At 39.9% G+C, this 21,450-nt stretch overlaps 1 protein-coding gene across 1 annotated transcript in view; it reads left to right on the forward strand.

The window, feature by feature from the left end:
• SORCS3 (sortilin related VPS10 domain containing receptor 3) overlaps nt 1–21,450 on the forward strand; it is a 1,546,015-nt gene that overhangs the window by 1,518,509 nt on the left and 6,056 nt on the right. Inside the window, exon 29 of the mRNA XM_086919577.1 lies at nt 4,779–4,939. Coding sequence (XP_086775703.1) covers nt 4,779–4,939 — 161 coding nt within the window. The remainder of the gene's footprint in view (nt 1–4,778; nt 4,940–21,450) is intronic.

Consider the following 21,450-nt stretch of genomic DNA (forward strand, 5'->3'; position numbering starts at 1 on the left):
GTGCACGTAATGCTTACAATACCTATTTATTTATAGCATTGCCGATGTGTTTTATAACGCAGTCACATGATTCTAGAGGTCAGGAAAAATGGGATGGTAAAAACAAGGAATGATTAATAGTTCCTTGGAAAGATCGGCACTTCTATTTTAATACTATTGCCGAAGTGATACCATATTACACCTAGATCCTCCTTCATGCCAATAACAACAAATGATGTCCACTAGTCAAGTAGGTGAAAGGTCAGAACAAAGCTCCTGCCCAGTCCGTGACAATGCTGACCCTGTCGTGAGAACAAGTTCTTGAGACCTCAAAATCTTGGTTAATGCCCTCATTTTCCTAGCATATGTGGACCAGCTAAATTTAAATCCCAGAGATGAATCTAATATACCAAGGATCAGAAAACTGTGTATGGATGAATAATATCAAAACAGTACTAAGACAATTCTTGCTATGAATCCTCATTAGAAAGCATGATCAATAAGCATTGATACACATCCATATCTCCACCCAAAGCATAACAATCAGGAATAAGAATCAGGAATAAGAATCAGGAATAAAAAGGGTGCTATAATGATTTCCACGGAATAGCATCATTCAGTTCCAATGTGTCGCTGTGTAACTTAAACACACGCTAGATTTACCCATCTGAGACCAGCGTTAGCAGAATGCATGTGCAGCAACCATATTACAAAGAATGCTCAGGAGAATGGATTGCACGATATACAATCTTCACATCAGCTCTGGCTGATTAGAATTTGAAAGGTGTGTTGGAAAATAAAATAGAGCAGCCAATCATCAGTAGTAGGATAACAAATGGAAAAAACCTTATAACCTGAGCAGCAAAACTCAAAATGAGCAGGCAGAGGGATGTTTGGAAATATTCACTAAGTCTGGGCGGTGAACTCCACTCTGCTCGCGGAGTTTATAGAGATTTCCACACTGCGCGTTACGCAGAGCTCGCGAAGTTCCCAATAACTCTGCTCTGCATAGCGGAGCAGAGTTTTTTCCCTCGCTCGCGTACATCAATGTCAAGTTGGCAAGCGAGAGTGAGGAAAATCCACCTCTTGGTGAGAGTTTTCCACATTTACGTTCGGCAACATCAAGTTGGTGAGAGCAAGTGTGGAAAATTAACTTACCAATGAGATTCCTCAATGCAGGCGGTAAGATTTCTTATGCAAGTGGTTGTGTATGCTCGCAACTGCTCGCGTTGAAAAGCTGTCCGCTCGCGTTGCGAAAGCTGCCACTCGAGTAAAAATCTTCTCAAGCTGCAGAAAGGAAGCAGCTCCCCTTTGCACTGTGCATGGTGCCGTTCGCGATGATTGCACAGTGCAGACAAGCACCTGGCACTAAAAATCACTTCAAACAGCCTTTATCCAATGCACTCCACCGCTTGCGGAGCTCCTCGTAGAGCAGCAGAGTATTTTTGGAAACTTCCCGTAGTTCCGCGTAGCAGAACTCCACGAACACCGCCCAGGCTTAATATTCACCATACCATGTGATACCAACACCATGAAAGTAAAAGCATTGGATTTAGTCTGAAAAAACATCAGATAATACCTGTATTTGCACCATGTGACCATGTGTTGTATTATTGTTCTGTTTAACAAGAGCTAATAGTGAGTTCTGGTGCAGGCAAGAAACAGATTACTGGTAAATTTTCAGAAAATTATAAGTTGTGTTTAATGAGTTCTAAAGATCATTTGATTATTTTTTAATGCATTGAAGGATCTTGAAAATCTTTTACTGTCTGTTAAATAGTGTTTATGAATGTTTAGCAAGGTATACAGTTATGTTCTGAATCATGAAAACATATAAATACAATTCTGGTAACCCATAAAATAAAATTCCCAGTGAAGAAGTTAAGCTGAATAATGAAAACTGCTTTATACTGCGCCGTTACAAATACCTTGTGATGACCTGTTCTTTAAACTAATTATTTATCTGTTAGATAGCAAAAGGAAACATCAAAAGGAACTCACTTGAAATAAATCAGTTTATACCAAAAAAGTAAAAGGTTATATGCATTTTGCTGTCATGTATGATATAGTCTCTCCTATTCTCTGACATATTCTCATAAAACTTGTTATGGGCGCTCAAGTCCCATTGTAATCTGATAGTCTTATTATATGAGCTTGAAATTGTTGAAAGGCCCTAATTCTCCATCAATTAGTCGTTCTAGTTTACCATGTTTAACCAATGAATGACGCTTAAATATGTGGCACTTGTCACTGCATGTGAATCAACTGTTCATAATTAAGCCTGGCAGTCAAAATGACCAACAATGTGCCCAATAGCACCAGGACATTTTATATGATCTACCTCCCCCTCTGATGTGACACTACTGAAGTGCTTTTGGTAGTAGCCTTTACAGCCATCAAATGATTCATACCCATATGGTCAGTCTCTGATTAAGAATGTAAAGCCTATTCTGTGCTCCTACATCTATCAATCCTAAACTGTGGCATTCTATCACCATCTCATTCTTTCTACCCGCTGCTGACTTGCTCACTCCCATACAATGCCAATATCTACATGCAGGCAAAAAAAACATATTCCAGTCTATAAACATAGGCACATACGTGTGGTAACACATCAGTCATGCTCCTGGGAAACGGTCCATCCCTATCAAAACTTTGTAACTATTTAGTAGACTTTGGAGAACTTTTATTTTTTTTACAAGGGGTGAAATATAGAAAATGTCATAATCCTTGTGACACTTGAATTTCACAATATTTCATAAGCTTTCACAAGCATAAAAGCTCAAAATTTCACTTGCTTTTTACACACGGGAGCTGGGTTTGACATGCTGCATAGTACCTTTCTGAAAATGTTGCAAATATACACAAACATTTAATTTTGTGAAGAAAATAATTTCAACAGTCTCACACTTTCCTCAGCCTACCATATAATCCCTTTCTCAATAAAACCTACCAATAGTTTGTTGTTACCTTAGGCTTTCCATATTATAGTTAATGCTACCAGCCAAATAGCCACAAAATTACCTAGCTTTCCCATTCTCCATAACTCAGCTCAATAAAGCTTTAAGTGCCAGATGTACGTCCATTGTAAAGTGTGACTCACAATTTGCGCTCAATTGCGAGTCGCAATTTACAATGTACAACAGTGTCTCAGACACTGTTTGCGATTCTCAATGGAGTTGCAAATTGCATGCCTCATGATTATAAATAAGGCACTTGCAATTTGTGATCCCATTGAGAATGGCAGGCCATCCCAGGTATGGTGACTAGGCCTAATGGTGACCCCTTCCCGTTTGCAACTGCATTACCAACCTCTTGAAAAGTGTGATAAATTGCAAGTGTTTTGCGACCGCAAAACATTCATACACATAGGGCTGAGAGTCGCAATTAGGAAGGACGCCCTTGAACGCCCCTTCCTAATTGCGAGCCGCTAAACACTATTTTGCAAGTCGCAATTTTTTGTGACTTGCAATATAGTGTTTGTACTTGGCCCTATCAGATTTTGCATGCGCAAATGGGTCACAAACCTCGCAATTAGGAAGGACGCCCTTGAACGCCCCTTCCTAATTGCGAGCCTCTAAACACTATTTTGCGAGTCACAATTTTCTGTGACTTGCAATATAGTGTTTGTACTTGGCCCTATAAGATTTTGCATGCGCAAATGGGTCACAAACCTGTTTGCGCATGCAAAATCTCATTGTACATCTGGCCCCAACTCCGTATTCAGTTGACCTGTGGCTAGCACCCCCTCCTCCCAGTTCCAGGTTCCATAGGTTTCCACTGCCACATCACGTTTCATGGTATGATTTCGGACATTGTTTGGGGGGGAGGCATTGCATGCTCCACCCTTCCTTTAGGAGGAAGTGGGATGGGGCCAGGATGTTCTTGTTACTATAGCCTCTGTCCAGATGCACACCACAGACTAAGGGCCTAATTACGATGTCAGGTGGACTTACGTCCGCCTGACACTGTATCCGGCTAGTACCGCCCGACCTTAGGTCGGCGGTTCTAACCGCAGGATTATGATGCAACTTCCCATCGATCGGTCGCAAAGATGCATTGTACAATGGAAGCTTGTGCAGTGGGCAGAAAAGGCCTGCAACAAAAGCTTTCATTGTAAAATGGATGTTTTGAAGCATCCCTGCACCGTGTGTCAGGCACCACATGGGACAGAGATGTTGAGGGGTGCACCATAGGTGCTCCCAAGACACCATAGCGGGGGACCAAGTGGGAAGGGGTCCCTGCTAGGGACCTCAAAGTCTCTTCCTGCCTACCTTTTCATGGCAGAGAGACCGCCATGAAAGGGCAGGCGGAAAGTGCCATCATAATCCTGACAGTGGAACCGAGCCTGGCTCCGCTGTCATTAGGAGATTATGGTGCCTTCTGATGCACTGATGGGTTTCTTGAGCAGGTTGGAAGCTCTGCGCACAGTCCCTCCACTCGATGCCTATGCCCACCGCATTGTAATGCGGCGGGAGGTCCGCAGGGGCAGATATCGAAGGACCGACACTGATTTGTTGTTGTTGTCAGTCCCACCTACATCATAATGAGCACCTATGTTATGAATTGTCTGGGACCACTGTTTCCATTGTAGGTAATCCCGGGGGTGGGGGGGGGGAATACTGGCCTAGTTTGATTGGTATTCCAGCCTGATATATCATCCCAGGCCAATTGTAATCGACCCCATGAAGACCACTGGCTGCAATCTTCCTTTGCATGGGCTGTGATTACAAAGTGCTAGATCTTTACTCTAAAACCACAGCTCTAAACCTAACAAAATTTTGTTCTTTTTGATACAGGAAAATCCCATGGATTAATATTTATGCACAAGTGCAGCATGACAAGGAACAAGAGATGATTGGCTCGGTCAGCCAAAGTGAAAATGCCCCCAAAATTACCCTCGGCGACTTCACGGCACCAGAGGAACTATCAGAGAAAGAGCGCGATACTCGAGTTATAGGTAAACAAGCACAATCATTTGTTTAGGAGGGCATCCTTCTTGCAAAGAACTATGGGGCATATTATCAAGGGGGTTTATCTCCGCTTTTTTGGCTTTAAAAGCCAAGAAAGTGGAGATAAAATTATCTCCCTATTACCAAGCTGTCGCTAACACCAGTTAGTGACAGCTAATAGGAGATAGCGACCATCTTGGGCCCCGCTTTGCATGTCAGTGATATTTATCACTAATGACATGCAAAGTGGGCGTGCCAAGATGTTAGCGACTGGAAACAGTCCCTAACATCGCTATCTCCTATTACCAACTTTTGGAGATATTCGCGCTAAGCGCGAATATCTCCAAAAGCTAACACCTGCCCTGAGCAGTTCTTAGCCATGTTATCCAATGGGAGGTGGATAACATGGCTAAGAGCATTTGCTCGATAATGCATGAATATCGCTGACTTTTCAGCGATATTCATGCATTGCGGCCGTTTTTTATCGCATTTGCGATAAACCTTGCTAATAGCAAGGTTTATCTGCGATAAAAATCGCCGAGTTGCGGCGATAATTTTTGTCCCTAAACAGGTTAGAGACAAAAATTATCGCTAGTTGTTGGTAATATGCCCCTCTGTACCTCTACGTATTAACGCTTTTTTACCCCTTCTGTGTCGGTGGGAGCATGCGTTGACATATATGGGTCTATACTGAGTAATGGCGCATCTTTTAAAACGTATGCAATATACACAGATGCCTAATTTCAAGAGCTGTATGATTATTTGTGCATCCCTCCATGTCCTTTGTGGGGCAATCATGCAGAATCAGTACTTCCATCATTCCTTCATTTGTTCCTCATTTAAGTACGCTGTGAGCTGAAGAGCAATGCTGCGCGTGTATGCTAAATTCTCACAGTAGGGGCACGTGTTAATTCCTTGCAGCATGCGGCGCTGCTGACAGCAGAAGCATGGAGGTGAAATAAATATAAAACTGCATTTCATGCTCAGCAGCACATTGCTAAGTAGAGGGAAATTAGAGGGCTCTTTATGAATTACCTTGACGGCAGATATAAGTACATTGAACATTTCCTAAATGGAAGAGGCATAATGCTAAATGCACCTAAACATTCGAACTTTTGAAATATTATTTGCCAGTTTTTAAGTTTTTATTGTCTAGGGAAATATTACGATAAACAGGCAGAGGTGCTCCACTTCTGTATTTATACCTTAATTTCGAGTAACTACTGCTTCGGGCAGAAACAAAGGGTTTCACCTGAAGCGGTATTCCCGGGTAAACAGTGTTTCTGGGTACTTCATTACTTAATCTAGACTCCTGCTCAGGCTGCAGCAAGATACTGTGTATCCCTTGTGCAGGAGAACGTGCTTACAAGATGAAATCTCCCCTCTGGTTATATTTGCTTCATTAATTCTTATATATTCTATTTCTTCAATTGTACCGCATAAACAGTATTTCTTCATTTATTACAGCAAATCCTAAAAGGCACCTGTTGTCTGATTTTGCTTAAGCAGTATTATTGAGCGTGCATGAACACAAATGACTTCCTACGTGTATAGTTCGGACAGTGCATGTGCATGGTCACTGCTTGCACTTTTAGGGATCCAACTAATGAAAGAGATAATTGACAAAAATAATAAAATCAAGTAGGAGTTTGCCTAGAATGCAAAAAGTGAATTTTAGGTACATTTTCACCTTTGCTGGAAGGGGCAGGACACAGATGTGTGTCACACATTGTGTGACATCGGCAACATTTTGATGGCCGAAGGTGGACTCTCAATTTGACATGAAAATACAGGGTCATTAAAACTGTCATACACATATGCTGTCCCTGGTGGAGGTCAGGTGCCTATACCAGCAATGTGCGCCTGCCCTACCAACTGCCAGTTAAGCTAATTCCTACATCTGAGTGCCATTGTAGGCCTTCATGCTTTTCCAGAAGTACTGAGGCCGCGAGAAAGGTGAGCAGTCAAAAACAGAATCCATCTTGAAAGAGTCCTCAGGCTCTACTGCAAAGATGTAACAGAAATCTTGAAATCTTCTATGTAACAGAGGGGTACACTTGTTCAGATATATGCAGTATGGTCAAGCCATGCTACCTGTGTATATTCCAGAAAAGCCTAGAATAGCTTTAGAAGGGGACCTGCTGCCAATGATGTGCTAAGAATGGGACTGCAACCACATGGCTGACAGGAGTATGGCTTCCTTGCTGCAAGTTTGGCAATTGAACAATCACAAAGGACGAAGTGATTTATTCTTGCATGGGACATACCCCTGTATGTAACTAGAGGATCTGAATTGATGCTTTCATGATACAGATGATGTGATCCCACCAGTGGCATCAAAGCGTACCTGTTGACCAAAAAAATTATCAAGAACAGCCAGTACTCAGGCGAAAACAGCACAATGAATATTTTTGAAAGAGGTCCAGGACACAGAGATAATTTTAGATTATGCAGATGAAGATTTACTATATCTTGATTGCAGGAGGAGAACACACATGATACAACCTACTAAGATAAGCAGTGGAACACTCAGTCTCTGATCATGATGAACATGGTTATGTTATTTTGTGCACAAACGAGTGGCATTATGATCTGTGAACAAAATGCACATCCTTACACTTGTGGAAAGCCCAGCAATACTCGCCAGAGCAAACTGCTCAAAAATGCTATTTGCTCATGCATTAATGGGAAATAATCAGTGAAATATTTCAAAACAAAGTTATCGTACAGAGGAGTGGAAGAAGTTCTCAGGTTTGGAAGAACCTTGCAAATTTCAACATATCCTGAAATATGCCAAACACTGTGTGATGAGAATTCTATAAAAAAGATGTTGGGAGGAAAAACAGTGAGGAACTATTTGAAGTAAAAGTTTTCAGCAAAAAAAGTTGGTGCTAAAAAACATTAACCAAGGCTTAACTGGGTTAATAATTCTCCCCTGACCTATTTTATGAACGGTAAACTTTATAAACCTTGCCCAATTTTTACCAAGATCTCAAAATTGCGAACTCCAATATATGTATAGCTTGAAGTATATTATTGGAAGATATTTTCAATGATCAGTGGACAAGCATGCATTTGTTGACACACTTGCGTTTTGACATGGCTGTTACTTACACAGCCGGTAAAATTCCATTGCATGCTCAACTGATCATGAACGTCTATGCCCTGTTTAGTGAAGTGAGACTTTCGTACACTTTATGGATGTGACTTGGTGCCACGATATATAGGGGGTGCTGCCTTTTGCTGCTTCTTGTATTAGTGATTTCCCCCTGGCAACTCCTGAATTCCTATAATCAATCAATCCTTGCCTCTGCTGTTGTGGATATTTTGTAAGCTGTGAGTGTGACAGTAAAACTTAACCCTGAGGAAGCACCTGACAATTCAAAGTAATCAAACTAGAAAAAACCTTTGTGAGTATCATTTCTGAGATGATTATGCATCTGTTCCAAATTCAGGGGTGTGCATCGTTTGCCTAAAAATTTTCACTAAAGAGTTTATTCCAGCAATATTATGAAACCCTTAATGAGGTGCTTAAAAAGTATTTTTCCTCTATCATGTCTGAGGTAAGCACATATCTCGCACAGAAAAGTTGCTTGAGCTCAAGAGCAAACTGGGTCAAGCAGAAAATGTCTGGCCTGAAGAGAAACAGTCTGTTAGAGAGTCATTTACTCAAATCAGCCTTCCATGAGCAAATCTCTTGTGGAATTTGGTTTCACATGTCTATGTTGCTGGTCATGTGAAATTAAGAGATTATGGGAGATCACATTTGCATAATGAAAAATACGCACACTCCTATCAGCTACCCAGGACTATACAGAAAAGTAAAAAACAATATTACCATATGAACCATAATACAATACAAACTATTGTAAATAATATTACAAAATAATAGGCAAACACTTAAATTACTACACAAAATGAATATTTGTTTTGTGGAGAGGAAGATGTTTGAGATCGGCTGGCATTGTACCAAAGTTATTTCAGAAAGAAAGTAATCACATTAGAGGATACCAAATTCCTTTTGTTCTTTTATGTAGTATCAAGAATGGGGTTATTCCTTTGGGAGGGAGTGCTCCTGCCTAAGCAATTACTCTACTTTGTCTAGGTCAAACAACAGTTCTAAAAGAATTTTTGCTCAACCCCTGGTTGAAAAATATAGATACATTTAGTGTGCAAGTTCATTATAATATGTTAAAGGGAAGCTGAGATATGAATTTGTAAGTTTTAATGCAAAAAGTGCGAAAGAAAAAAAAATCTTTATTCAAAAGGTACTGTTTATTACTGTGTAGGACCTTGGTTTGATTTCAGACTGACAGCGATAGAGCAGAGGTCAGATACACAAAGTGGGCCATTGAAGTTATTACCTTTTAACTTGAAATAAAGATCAACATTTTGCAGTGGGACAAGATCCAAGACTGTGTTTGACATAGGTGCCTCAAAGCGTCATACTTCATGGTGGAGCTCCCACTTAAGCTGTTGGTTTGGTGTCAAAGGCGCAGTGTGTGACAAACCTGGATTTTGTAGCCACCAAGATTACTTCTTATGTTCAGTAGATTTGCTGCATCATCCTAGTGGTCCAAGGTTGGGAGCTGTAGCCTAGGTAGGACTCCACAAGGTCTGATACCTTTTTCCTGGAGGTCCCACTGAACCAGTTTTTAGTGCATTCGAAATCTCAGAGTGCGACAAAAATGTTTGTCTTGCCCCCTAGGGTCTGACCTTCCTCAGCAAGCATTCCTTGGCATCTCCAAGCCAAAATAAAGTAGTGCTAAATGTGCTATTTGTTCTGACAACTGTTATTGTGCAGTGAAAATTAACTAATGACTTCTAAGTGGTTAGCAGTTAACTCCCATCTGCTTTTTCTGGGTTCATAGACAGGCTATGGTACTCTGGACATGAGTTTTTAACTCTCCTAGTACATAAATTGTATTGCAACACTGGTGGGGCTAAGTAGTAAAACTGGTTTAGGTCAGTTTTGGCCCAGCCTGCACAAAGTAAATTTTTTAAAGATTATTTTTAACTTAAGTTGTCAAAAAACTACATTTGCCATTAAATCATATTTTGAAAATTAAGAAAATACTTTAAGTCATTTGCCAGGTGAAGATAGGAAATAAAGATGTTCATCCCATTTAGGCATGTTCAGGCAAAGTCTACTCATCGACATTGCTTTTCGCTTTATTTCACTTTAGGGGCACAATTATCCCAGTATTCAGTGTGCCCTATTTTTATATATTAGCACTCTGACATCTGAGCTTAAAAGCACACTGCAGAGGTGACTTAAAATATACGATTTTTTCTGAAAAGCAAAAACACTTTCTTCTGCAGTGTATTACCACAGTGCATTTAATCTGTAGCCCAGGTAGAACACAGTGGTTTAACTGCTAGACATATATTTTGGAGGAAATCAAACGATCCCGTTGAAAAAGATCACTATCAATCGTTTCTTAAATCGTACAAAACCTATATTCAGTCAACTAAAGCAGAGTACTATGAAACCCAAATTAACAACGCGGACAATGTTCAAAAAGAAACCTTCAAGATCTTATCAGAGTTGAGTAAGAACGTAGAAAGATCAGAATCGCCTATTGATTGTAACACCTTTCAACACTACTTCCTCAACAAAGTACAAACTATTCTGACTGACATTAAGGACACCTCCAGCAATCACCCCTCTCTCCCATATCCCCAACCCCCTCTGCCAATACACACCATCTCTAAGTTTCCCCCGATTGATTCTATGGTCTTAGGACAGCTGCATGAATCGAACAAAATCCGGTTCCCCTGCAGATCCTTGTCCCCCCAGTATCTTTCGTATGACGCTTCCTGCCCTTGGAAGTCATTTTGTCTCCATACTAAACAAATCCTTAGACTCTGGCCAGCTTCCATCCAGCTTTAAAGAAGCTCGAGTCAGGCCCCTAATAAAGAAGCCGGGGGCTGATCCCATCAACCTAAAAAATGATAGGCCTGTATCCCAGCTTCCTTTCTTGTCCAAGATTTTGAAACAACATGTTCTGATGTCTCTGGCATCATTTCTGGAGTCACACCATCTTCTCCACGAACGTCAAGCAGGTTTTTGGGCGCATCACAGCACCGAATTGGTGATGCTTTCGGTGCTTGAGGAGCTCAGAGGTATGGCTGACAGTAAAAAAACGAGTGCCCTGATATTATTAGATCTGTCTGCGGCATTCGATACTGTCAGCCATACCGTGCTCTTGGACAGATTGGCCGCGTTTGAGATACAAGATGTAGCCTATAAATGGCTTGAATCTTTTCTTTCTGGAAGATCTCAAAGGATTCAACTGGAGGACTGTACATCAAACCTGGGTACCCTGAAGTGTGGAGTCCCCCAGGGATCTGCCCTGTCCCCAGTCCTTTTTAATCTTTACCTTCAGCCTTTAATTGACTCTTTAGTGAGCATGGGCTGTAAAACCTTTAACTATGCGGATGACACCCAGTTGTTACTTAGCATCGATAATACTGCATCCGCACAGACCCATGCTCCAAAAATACTCAGTCATATGGTGAATTGAATGACAGCAAATTCGCTTGAGATCAATCACAAAAAAACGGAGGTCCTGGTGGTTTCATCCGAAGCGTCTCCTTGGGGTGATTTGTTTTGGCCGCAAGATCTTGGCCCGACCCCTAAACCCTGCTCCAACGTAAAAAGTCTTTGCATTAAGATCGACCATGAGCTGTCAATGGTCAGCCAGATCTTCTCAATGGTTGGGACCTGTACTAACTTAATTAGACAGTTACGTAAGTTAGTCCCCTTGCTTTTCCCTTCCACGCTCTGGACAATTGTCTGTGCTACAATCATCTCAAGACTAGACTACGGGAATGCCCTGTATTTGGGTCTCCCCAAATCACTGATAAATAGACTGCAAGTAGTCCTGATCGATGCAGCTAGGCTGATCTTTCGGCTACCTAGACGCACTCATGCATCGCTGCTGTTATGTAAGCTACATTGGCTCCCCATAAAACAACGGGTGGAGTTTAAAAGTTTGTGCATCACCCCTAAAGGCAATCTATGGTCAAGCACTGGCTTACATTAAAGAACGCCTTGGAGTCTATAGACCCACACGATCATGAAGGTCTTCAAACACTCAATTGCTGTCCTGTCCTCGCTATAAACTTGCTACGAAGGGTGGCAGATCTTTCTCTGTGGTTGTCCCACAGGTTTGGAACAAACTTCCTGAATCCCTTCGTAAAGAATCTAACCTGCTGCAGTTCAGGAATTTTTTTTGAACATTCCTGTTTAGAGAAGCTCTAAGCTTTACTTAGTGGTATGGCTTCATGCATCTGTTCCTTTGTTAGCTTAGCTTCCTTCTGTCAAAAGCGCCTTGAGACCTGAAGGTGATTTGGCGCTATACAAGCTGTAGTTAACAATAACAATAACAACAATATTTTTTCCTATATTTGGGTGCTCTAAATACACAATTAAGCCCTCCTGATATTTAGCTTCCATGCAATAGTTGCAGTTTCTGTACCATCTACAATGATGTTTTAGGATAATTTGAGTATAACAATTTTACCAATACCATCTTAGGGCCAGAACACATGCACTGTGCCACCTGAATAGCAGTGTCACATTGAACAAAACTTTAATACCAGCAAAAAGAGGGTCCACAAAAAGGTGAATCATCTGTAGTGACCAAGCAGAAAAGGCAAATTTGGTTCACCTTGAATCCAAGCTGTCAAAAATATAAGTGATCAGAATTGAGGAAGAGTTGTAGGTCAAATAATGTGTTTATGAACCTATGCATGTGAATAGATGTGCATGGTTACAATGAAAATTATAGTGATTCACTGATTTATTTATTGGGACACTGGTAACATCCCCTGACCTTTGTCTTGGTGGGGGTTTAAGATTTCCATGAATCTAAAGTCAGATGACTCAGTTAATTATAAAACAATTACTTGTTTGATATCCTTTATTAGTGAAAAAATATTCATGGAAGATAGTGAAAATTATTATATTTTGCAGCTTCCGCTTAAACACAGAAGCTATGTATGACTAGGTTTCCTCTTGATCAGCAGATAAATTAAACTTAGAACATACTGTTGGCTTAGCGGTATGTTTCCATGTGGAAACACCTTTTATTCTGAAGTTCATAAAGCAGTATAGTAGCTTTACTACCTATTATACAAAACATTTTCTGGTGTTACCTAAAACTCTTGACAAGTTACTAACATTATAGTGATGCTCAAAGACCAAACATAGGATGTTATGAGTAGTAGAGGTAAATACACCTTTAATAATGGTTTATAGGATTGTATTGGAAATTATAAAAATACCATCCTGGTGAGATAGGATTTGTCACCACCTTCATTTGTCACACAATAAATGTCATTCAGCAAGCTTACAAACTACCTTGATGATTTCTTGTCTTCTGAAACTGTTTTCCTCAGGTTGCCTTTATCTGAATGCCATGCAACTACTGTTTTCTGAGGAAACCCCAGCAATACACTCTTCTTGCTTCCCTAGAAACTCATCTCTCCAATCTTTTATTCTTCCTGTTTCCATTTGAACGAAGCTGCATAATCCCTCTTCCTGCTCCTTGGCCCTCATTTATGCATTTTCTTTCAACTTCCCAAATTCCTTTTTCACTTTTTCTTTAACTCACCTTTTTAAAAATATTTCACCTTTATTTTTTTGTAGCCTAGTTTCCTCTACCATCACAAAATGACCCCTCTGGTCTTTCTTTTATGTACCCTTCCTGTTTCCTTTTGTTATCCTGGTTTATACTGTCCATCTCCGATATGTCATGATTAAAGTATTAAAAGGAAGACTATGAAAATATCAAGTTAATGTAGGAGTTCTTACTGCTCCAAATATTGTATGAATTCTAAAATGCTTTAAAGGTTTTTTTAAATGTAATCAAAAACCCAGGATCCTATCCCAAGTCAGGTTCATGTTTTTATAGCAAATCTTATTCTTTTAAGGGTTTTTTAGAAATGGATTGTCCTCGTTATGTGAACTTTGCTATGTGGATATTTGCCAGCATTTTGGTAACAGGCCAATATTCTCCAATGTAGCTGCTCATTAAAATGAAGGCAGATCCTTATGAAAATATATTAGTTAATCTGCTAAATGATATGTAATTGTTGAAAATTATTCTTGGGAAGAGCAGCATGACTTTTGTTCGCGGATCTAATTTACATGGCCATGCTTTAGATATTGAACCTGTAATGAATACAACATGCAAGCACCATGACTCCATGCCCTCAATAGTGGTTCAAGGGAGACATTTTATCATGTCTATTCAAAGTATTAAAAAGGTCCTATTATAATTGAGGGTTTCTCACCTCAATATAATATACACAGGCCCTGTATTACAACACCACGAATATGATTATAATAAACTATGCTGAATAACTTCTACAGCTGAGGCACGGGAAGCCGGTAGAAAAGCACAAGAAGCCACAGTTTTTAAACATATTTTGATAGAGTCTTGTGTTGTGGGTAATACGTTTTCATAATTAAATTAATTTCTCAAAATATATTTTGTGAACTCCAGTCCTTTTTTATGAAGTGTTATATGAGAAAACATACTAGTTCTTAGTATGCTTTGAACTCATTCTTACGGGGCAGGTTCCCAAGGTCTGGAAAAAGGCATCCATTTTTCCATTGATAAAAAACTGTTTCCCCTAACAAGGCAAAAAGTTACCACCTTATCCCACATCAGTCAATGCCAGCCAAAATCTTAGAAATACATCTAAACCCAGAACTGTTTGTCTTTCTAGATAAAACCGAAGTTCTGGACGATGAGCAATATGGGTTCAGGAAGAAAGATAGTACAGATTTCACTTTGATCGTCACCACTGAGGAGATTAGATCAATTGTGGATAACAGAGTGGTGGTCCTGCTGGATCTTTTCGCAGCCTTCGACACTGCGTCACACTGTGCTAGGAGATTGTTTAGACAACATGGGTATTGAAGGGTTGACACCCAATCAGCTGTGCTCTTTTCACTTGGGCAGAGACCAATTGGTCTCTCTTGAAGAGTATACAATCAAATCCTACCCACTGTCCTGTGGCATTCCACAAGGATCCTCTTTGATCCCCACCCTCTTTAAACTTATGTTGTGCCCTTGGCCAGGCTTATCCGCTACTTTGATTTTTCTACAATTTCATATGCACCCAGTACATAAATTATGGTGTCAATTTCAAGAGATGTTGATGACACTGCCAAACATTTCAATAACTGTATGTGCAAAGTACGTAAATGGATAGGAAAAACTGCCTCAAGATAAATTCAGAGGTCCTCCTTTTCTAAAAGAGGCTACCTTTTGGAACATGTCAAGGTGGCCCAAAGATCTGGGTCCCCTTCCCTTGCCGGTCCATAAAGTTAGGAATCTAGGAGTGATCTTTGATGTAAATCTCACCTTCTCACATCATTTAAACAAGTTCACCTCTTCCTGTTTTTTTCTGCTTAGAACTCTGTGAAAGATTCTTCCATTCATTACATTTGATCTTCAGTTATTGGTAATCATTGCCCTGGTGCTTTCCAAGTTAGATTACTGAAATGCTCTTTACATGTGCATAAAGCAACGATCTCTGAATAAACCCCAAATTTTACAAAATGCAGCAGCTCGTTTCTTAATGCAAATTTTTAAAGTTCTAATCTGTCCCACATGTATTGTTGTAGCTACACTAGCTTCCCAATAGGAAGCAAGTAGCCTTCAAGCAACTGTGTACTGCTCACAAATTCCTTCATGACACAGCTCCTGAGTATCTTTCAAATGGTTCAAATCTAGTTGAAACACCTAAAACAAACAAAGCATCCTGGGGTGGCAGAGCTTTATTTCCTCTTATTGCAACATTTGGAATTAAATGCCTTTGCATCTCAAAGCCCAGTCTAATTGTACCTGTTTTAGAAAAGAACTTGAAACCTGGCTTTTTTCAACTATGTTTCCAGATTCTTTTTATATACAGTTACATCTAGCAAATGCCAGCGCCAAAACGCCTTTACGCATTCATGCTCTCCATAAACAATATTGATAGTATTGAATCAACTAAAATGTTTTTACTGTCAATTATATGTTAGGGGGATACCATTCAGCAGTATCTAATAATTAAAATACCTTGGTGTATGGTACTCTAGTGAACTAAAGGGTTCAGTGACAGAATATCTAAATCATAAATATTGTGCTACCAAAATATTGTGTCAAAAATATCAATCACAAAAAGACACCGGGAGCGATCCGCCCGCCATCCTAATGGGCCCCTTAGTGTCTTATAAAATCACTATTACGAGTATACAGTTTTCGATACAGTCACTCATACAATCACGGAGCCTTATGTATACTTATTTATACACAGCAACTGTCACATACACTGCCTTTTATATTTCTACTTTGTTGGACATACATCACTGAGAAATATATTTAATCATCGCCACACCCATAAAGAGATTCACTCACCCCAAAAACTGTTTCCACATACAGTCTTAACCTCATATACCTAGGAAGTCAACTATTCACACATCTTTGGACAGTCACACACCTCCCACCCAATCGCACACACATTCACTAGCCTATACAAATACTCACTTAAGTATTTAATACCTAATATAGACTTTCACATAGCTAGTAACCAACTTATGTAGTAGTTTACACAACAAGAGATAGAGTGATACAGATATGCACACAGTTTAATCACTATCCCATACATTTAGTGAGACACTTTAAATTAGTCACTTAGACAGTCAATCACACTGCTACTAAATCCTCCATCCAGTCACTAAAACATCCACTCAGTCTTCAATGCAGATTGCTGTAGATATAATACTCATTTAAATATCGAACCAAACCGGGTGTGAGAGTTACAGTTAGTACAACTAATTATAACGAAGAATTTCAATGGTTTTGTATGAGTGAAATGTCCAGCTAACTATAACACCCCTGAAACCTATGGGTTTTTCAGTGAATTTCTAAAGTTTTTTAAATGCTAATTCCTAACTATAACCTGCTTGAAACCTGTTTTTTTCAGTGAATTTCGAAGGTTTTTTAAATGCTAATTCCTAACTATAACCTGCTTGAAGCCTATGTTTTTTTTCAGTGAATTTCAAAGGTTTTTTAAATGCTTATTCCCAACTAGAATGCCCCTGAAACCTATGTTTTCTTCAGTAAATTTCAAAGTTTTTTTTAAATGATAATTTTTAAATATACTTATTGTTATATTTTTTTAAAATTTTTCAACAATTTTTTTAAATCTTTTTATTTGTAAATGTTATTTTTTAAATTATATTACACATATTTTAAAAAAAATCGTTTTTTATCATTTGATAGTGTTTAAAATATACTTAAATACATTTTTTTATCATTGTTTTTTTCCTTTTTTTGGAGTCACGCACCCAAAGCATACCCTGCTCGTTCACTGAGCGTCACATGCCCCCATTTAAGGGTTGCTGTAAAGGATCAGCGAAGGGTATGCGACGAGTACAAATTTTTAAACACGGACAATATGCGAGACGTCTGGCGCATACGCGAGATGTACGTATTATGCAACGTGACGGACGCGTGTTAGGGCGTGAGGTCGTATGCATTTCGGACGCGGTGGGTGCGCGTCTCCCGGGAAACTTATTAATGTTCAAAAACGTATATATATGTAATATAAATATTAAGACAAGACATTATCTGAGCTATTTATAAAAATAATATTCTTTAACTTTCAAAAAATGTACATTAATTTTAAATGCAATTTGGCAAAGTCGCGCTGGATGCAATGTGGGTGCGAGCTGCATGCACGCACCTAACGCTGACCCTGTGTGAACAGACAATAAGAGATTTGATTGGTTCATTACACTTCCCAGGACCCACCCATTTCAATTACTTGTGTTAGACCTTCCTTGGGAGAAGACCTCAGCTACCAAGAACTGTTGTTTTGTTGATTACAGGCCTGTTTCATTTTAACATTACAAAAATGGTTTCAAATCAGCCTTCTTCTGATTCAGAGCAGTCCAATGAAGAGGGGTTTGTTCCTGAACCACCACGCCCCAAGAGATTTGAATCAATTGTCTGGAGATTTTTTACATTCCCAGAAGGATTGAAGAAAACAAATACCACATAGGTAACCAGCAAAATTTGCAAGACAGTTCTATCCTATCAATAGGAGACCCCAACAAAAAATACTCTTGTGGAACTACCAGCATGTTTAATCATCTGCACAGTATGCATCCAGTCAATCTGGCAAGAGAGGAGTGCAAGAAACTGCCAGAGACTGGACCACCATCACCTCAAGTTGCAAGCACTTCTGGGGAATCTACTTTGGACATCCAGCCCCAACTGGCACATGCAAAAATGAATTGCAAAAAATGCAATAGGTTGCTTTGCTATGGAGAGCAATCAGTTGACTTGGTTTGTAGGGCTCGGGAGAACCATCATTGTTAGACTGTATTTTTTTCCCTAAAGTTCATTGTTCTGTTTGTCCCGTTCAGTTTTTTTTCGTTAAAAAAAACAAAAAAATCGCTATTGTCAGAACTACCTACCATGGTTAAAAAAAGAACTAAACATGTTATGCTAGTGTGTGAAAATTTAAATGTATGTATGTAAAGTGCATAATTGACTGAAAGAATGCATTTTTAATATGCGGTGAATACATAAGTGCAGAACTATAAGAAAATGCTGGAGCATGACACTGTAAACTATTTAGCTACAGCATGCTGCGGTATTTCCAAAGCACAGGGATGCAACATTTGTACATAAATATGCTGCAACCTGTGCTTCTCTCTGCACACCTGCTTAAATTGCAGTTATGTGGTGACACATGCACCCTTACACCATAGTGCAAGAATGTCCGTGTCGTGCAGAGATTGTTTTTGTGCAGCAATGGACGCCTTACTGCACAAAAACTATGAGAAGAAGCATTTTTCAGCTTCAATATATGCTGTGCATTGTAGCATATATTGGACACAATTACACTGTGCCAACTGGCTCTGGGCAGTATTTATAGGGGATTATTTACACATGACAGGGCCAAGTGGGCCACCGTCAGGAATAGCACTTGTAGAACATAGGATAATTGTAGCACAAAAATGACATTTGTAGGACACAACCAGTAACCACGGGGAAAAGGTAAGACCACACTACGCAATACTACTCACCATAAACATAGGTCACGCAGGGAAACATAACCTTACTGGCATATCCAACACAACCCCCTTCCAGCCAAAACGCAGGGTAGACCAATCACCACTTTGATGGGCTTCCCTGCTTTGGGCGATAAAACACGGACGCGGGCCCGCAACTGCAGGGACACCCTCCTGTTCTACGCCACGGTGAACCCATGTGGTTCCTTCTGAAAAAGCTGTCCGGAACAACTGGGCTACCCCACTGGTACTCCCCTGGTACATAGTAGCCATTCCCCACTCTTCCTCTCCTCAGGACAGTTCTAGACAGCCAACTGATCCTCCAGCATAGGGTCTGCACCCTCAGGCGGACCAGAAGCCGCGGGTGGGGCTCTCCTCCCCCTACCTCTCCTTCTAGGGTTCCGCCCTCTCCTCCTTTGAGAGGTACCCATAGAACACCACTCTCCCAACCTAGGGTTTAACCCCTCAGCTTGCACTGGGGTCAGAGGCGAGGACTCCCACCCTCTGCACCCCCTTCCAGAGTTCTGCACCTTCCCAACTGGAGTGGTACCCCTGGAAGATGAACCGGTCTGGACACTGGTTACAGACGTCCTTCCCTCCAGGTCAGGCAGGTCCTGAACCTGGCCTCCCAGCCTTATACTCAGTCAGATTAGATAAATAAGCCTTTTTGACGACGTTATGGCTCTTTTTTTCATTTAGACTGAACTAGACCCAAACATACTACGAATTAAAGGGCATTGCACTTTCCTATAATACCCACCAGCGATACATCATATATATCCAATGCATATCAGGTATGTCTTCATTTACTCTGTACGAGCTACCCCTTAGACATGCCATTAGTTATAGCCAAGAACAGTTGAGGCTTCCTAAGGTTTTATAAAAATTGTTTTCTTTATAAAAATTGGTTCTTTTAACAAACCAGTATAATGAAACCAGATAGAACATAAAGCTTAAAGATTCCCTTGTTTTCGCAGGCACATTTAATAACATCTTTTACTAAACGACATCCGCCAGCACTACATTGTAAGAGACCCTACAGATGCGGCTGAGATCTAGTTTCTTCATTTATCGATTATTTTCCATGATCATCCGTAATAGGTAAGACTAAGCACCATCAGTCCACATCTCAGTAGGTAGTACCCAGGAGGATAGAAAGGCCACACAATCCAGCGGGGACCTCTCTTAGACCTAATCTTTAATTTTTAAAACAACAGGTCAAACATCTATGAATAGTGGTAGTGTGTTAATCTAACTAGTAGATACCGCCATACAAACTTAGAGATGTCCACTCATTCTGATAGCGGAGAGAGTAGGACTGTATCTCACAAGTAATTAAGAATACATGAGGACTCTCAGCATATCAAGCTCTCAGAATCCTAGACTACACGGTCCTCAACAATTGAACATAGTGATAGTGATATTCTGTCCATGCAGACACACTATCCCCTTCCATGTAACAACTTTGGAACAGGAAGTGGAAGGGAGAAATGTGATATCTAGACTATTTGGTCCTCAACAATTGGACATAGTGATAGCGATATTCTGTCCATGTAGACACACCATCCCCTTCCAAGCAGCATCTTTGGAATAGGAAGTGTAAGGGAGAAATGTGATATCTAAATGTGTCTTAATATACCCCACCCAAGTAAGCATCATGATATGATCTTGGTATGACTCTTTAGTAAGTTTTGCTTAATTAGATTGTATTAATGATAACATGAATACTGTAAAGCTTTTAACATGAATGTGTGAATAATTGTATGCATATTTATTGTAGGGTATCTGTTCAGACCCCTAAACACGACAGACATCCAACAATAGTCTTGACAAAGGTGGACCGCATTTTTGCCTAAAACCACCGAAACGCGTCGACACTTATCTTCTGTACAATTCAAGCCTTTTCCTCCCATGTTTATATAGAAATTGTTTGTGATGAAACATGGGTGTGACTATAAAACAGCTTTGAATGTACCACTTGTATTCAACAATTTTTATGTTTTACAACTTCTGTCTGTCCTTAGTATTGTGCAAGTCACAATAGATTGTGTTATTAATTGTATTTTTTTGTTTTAAACTGTTATGTCTAGAGAATGTTGTGATGTATAGGTAAAATATGAATTGTTTTATTATTTACTTCTTTAATAAATGTTGCTGTATTTTATCTTTGAGATTGCATTAGTTTTGACTCTATATTTTACCTTGAGGCTATGTTTTAGCTTTTTCTGTATTTTTCGCAAGGGAATTAGTTCATTATTGGGTTGAAAACCCCATTTCCCTTGATCGTTCCAAGGGGTTCCTCTCTTTCTTTTGAAACCTCATATATAACGCCCAGGACAGATTTTTAATCACACGTTTTAGGCTCAACTTTTTACATAATTTATTAGCCGATCCGGCGGGTTTTACGAATTCAGTTGAGTAAAAGTGTCCCTG

Source organism: Lissotriton vulgaris, chromosome 5 (assembly GCF_964263255.1).
Source record: "Lissotriton vulgaris chromosome 5, aLisVul1.2, whole genome shotgun sequence".
Taxonomy (NCBI): domain Eukaryota; kingdom Metazoa; phylum Chordata; class Amphibia; order Caudata; family Salamandridae; genus Lissotriton; species Lissotriton vulgaris.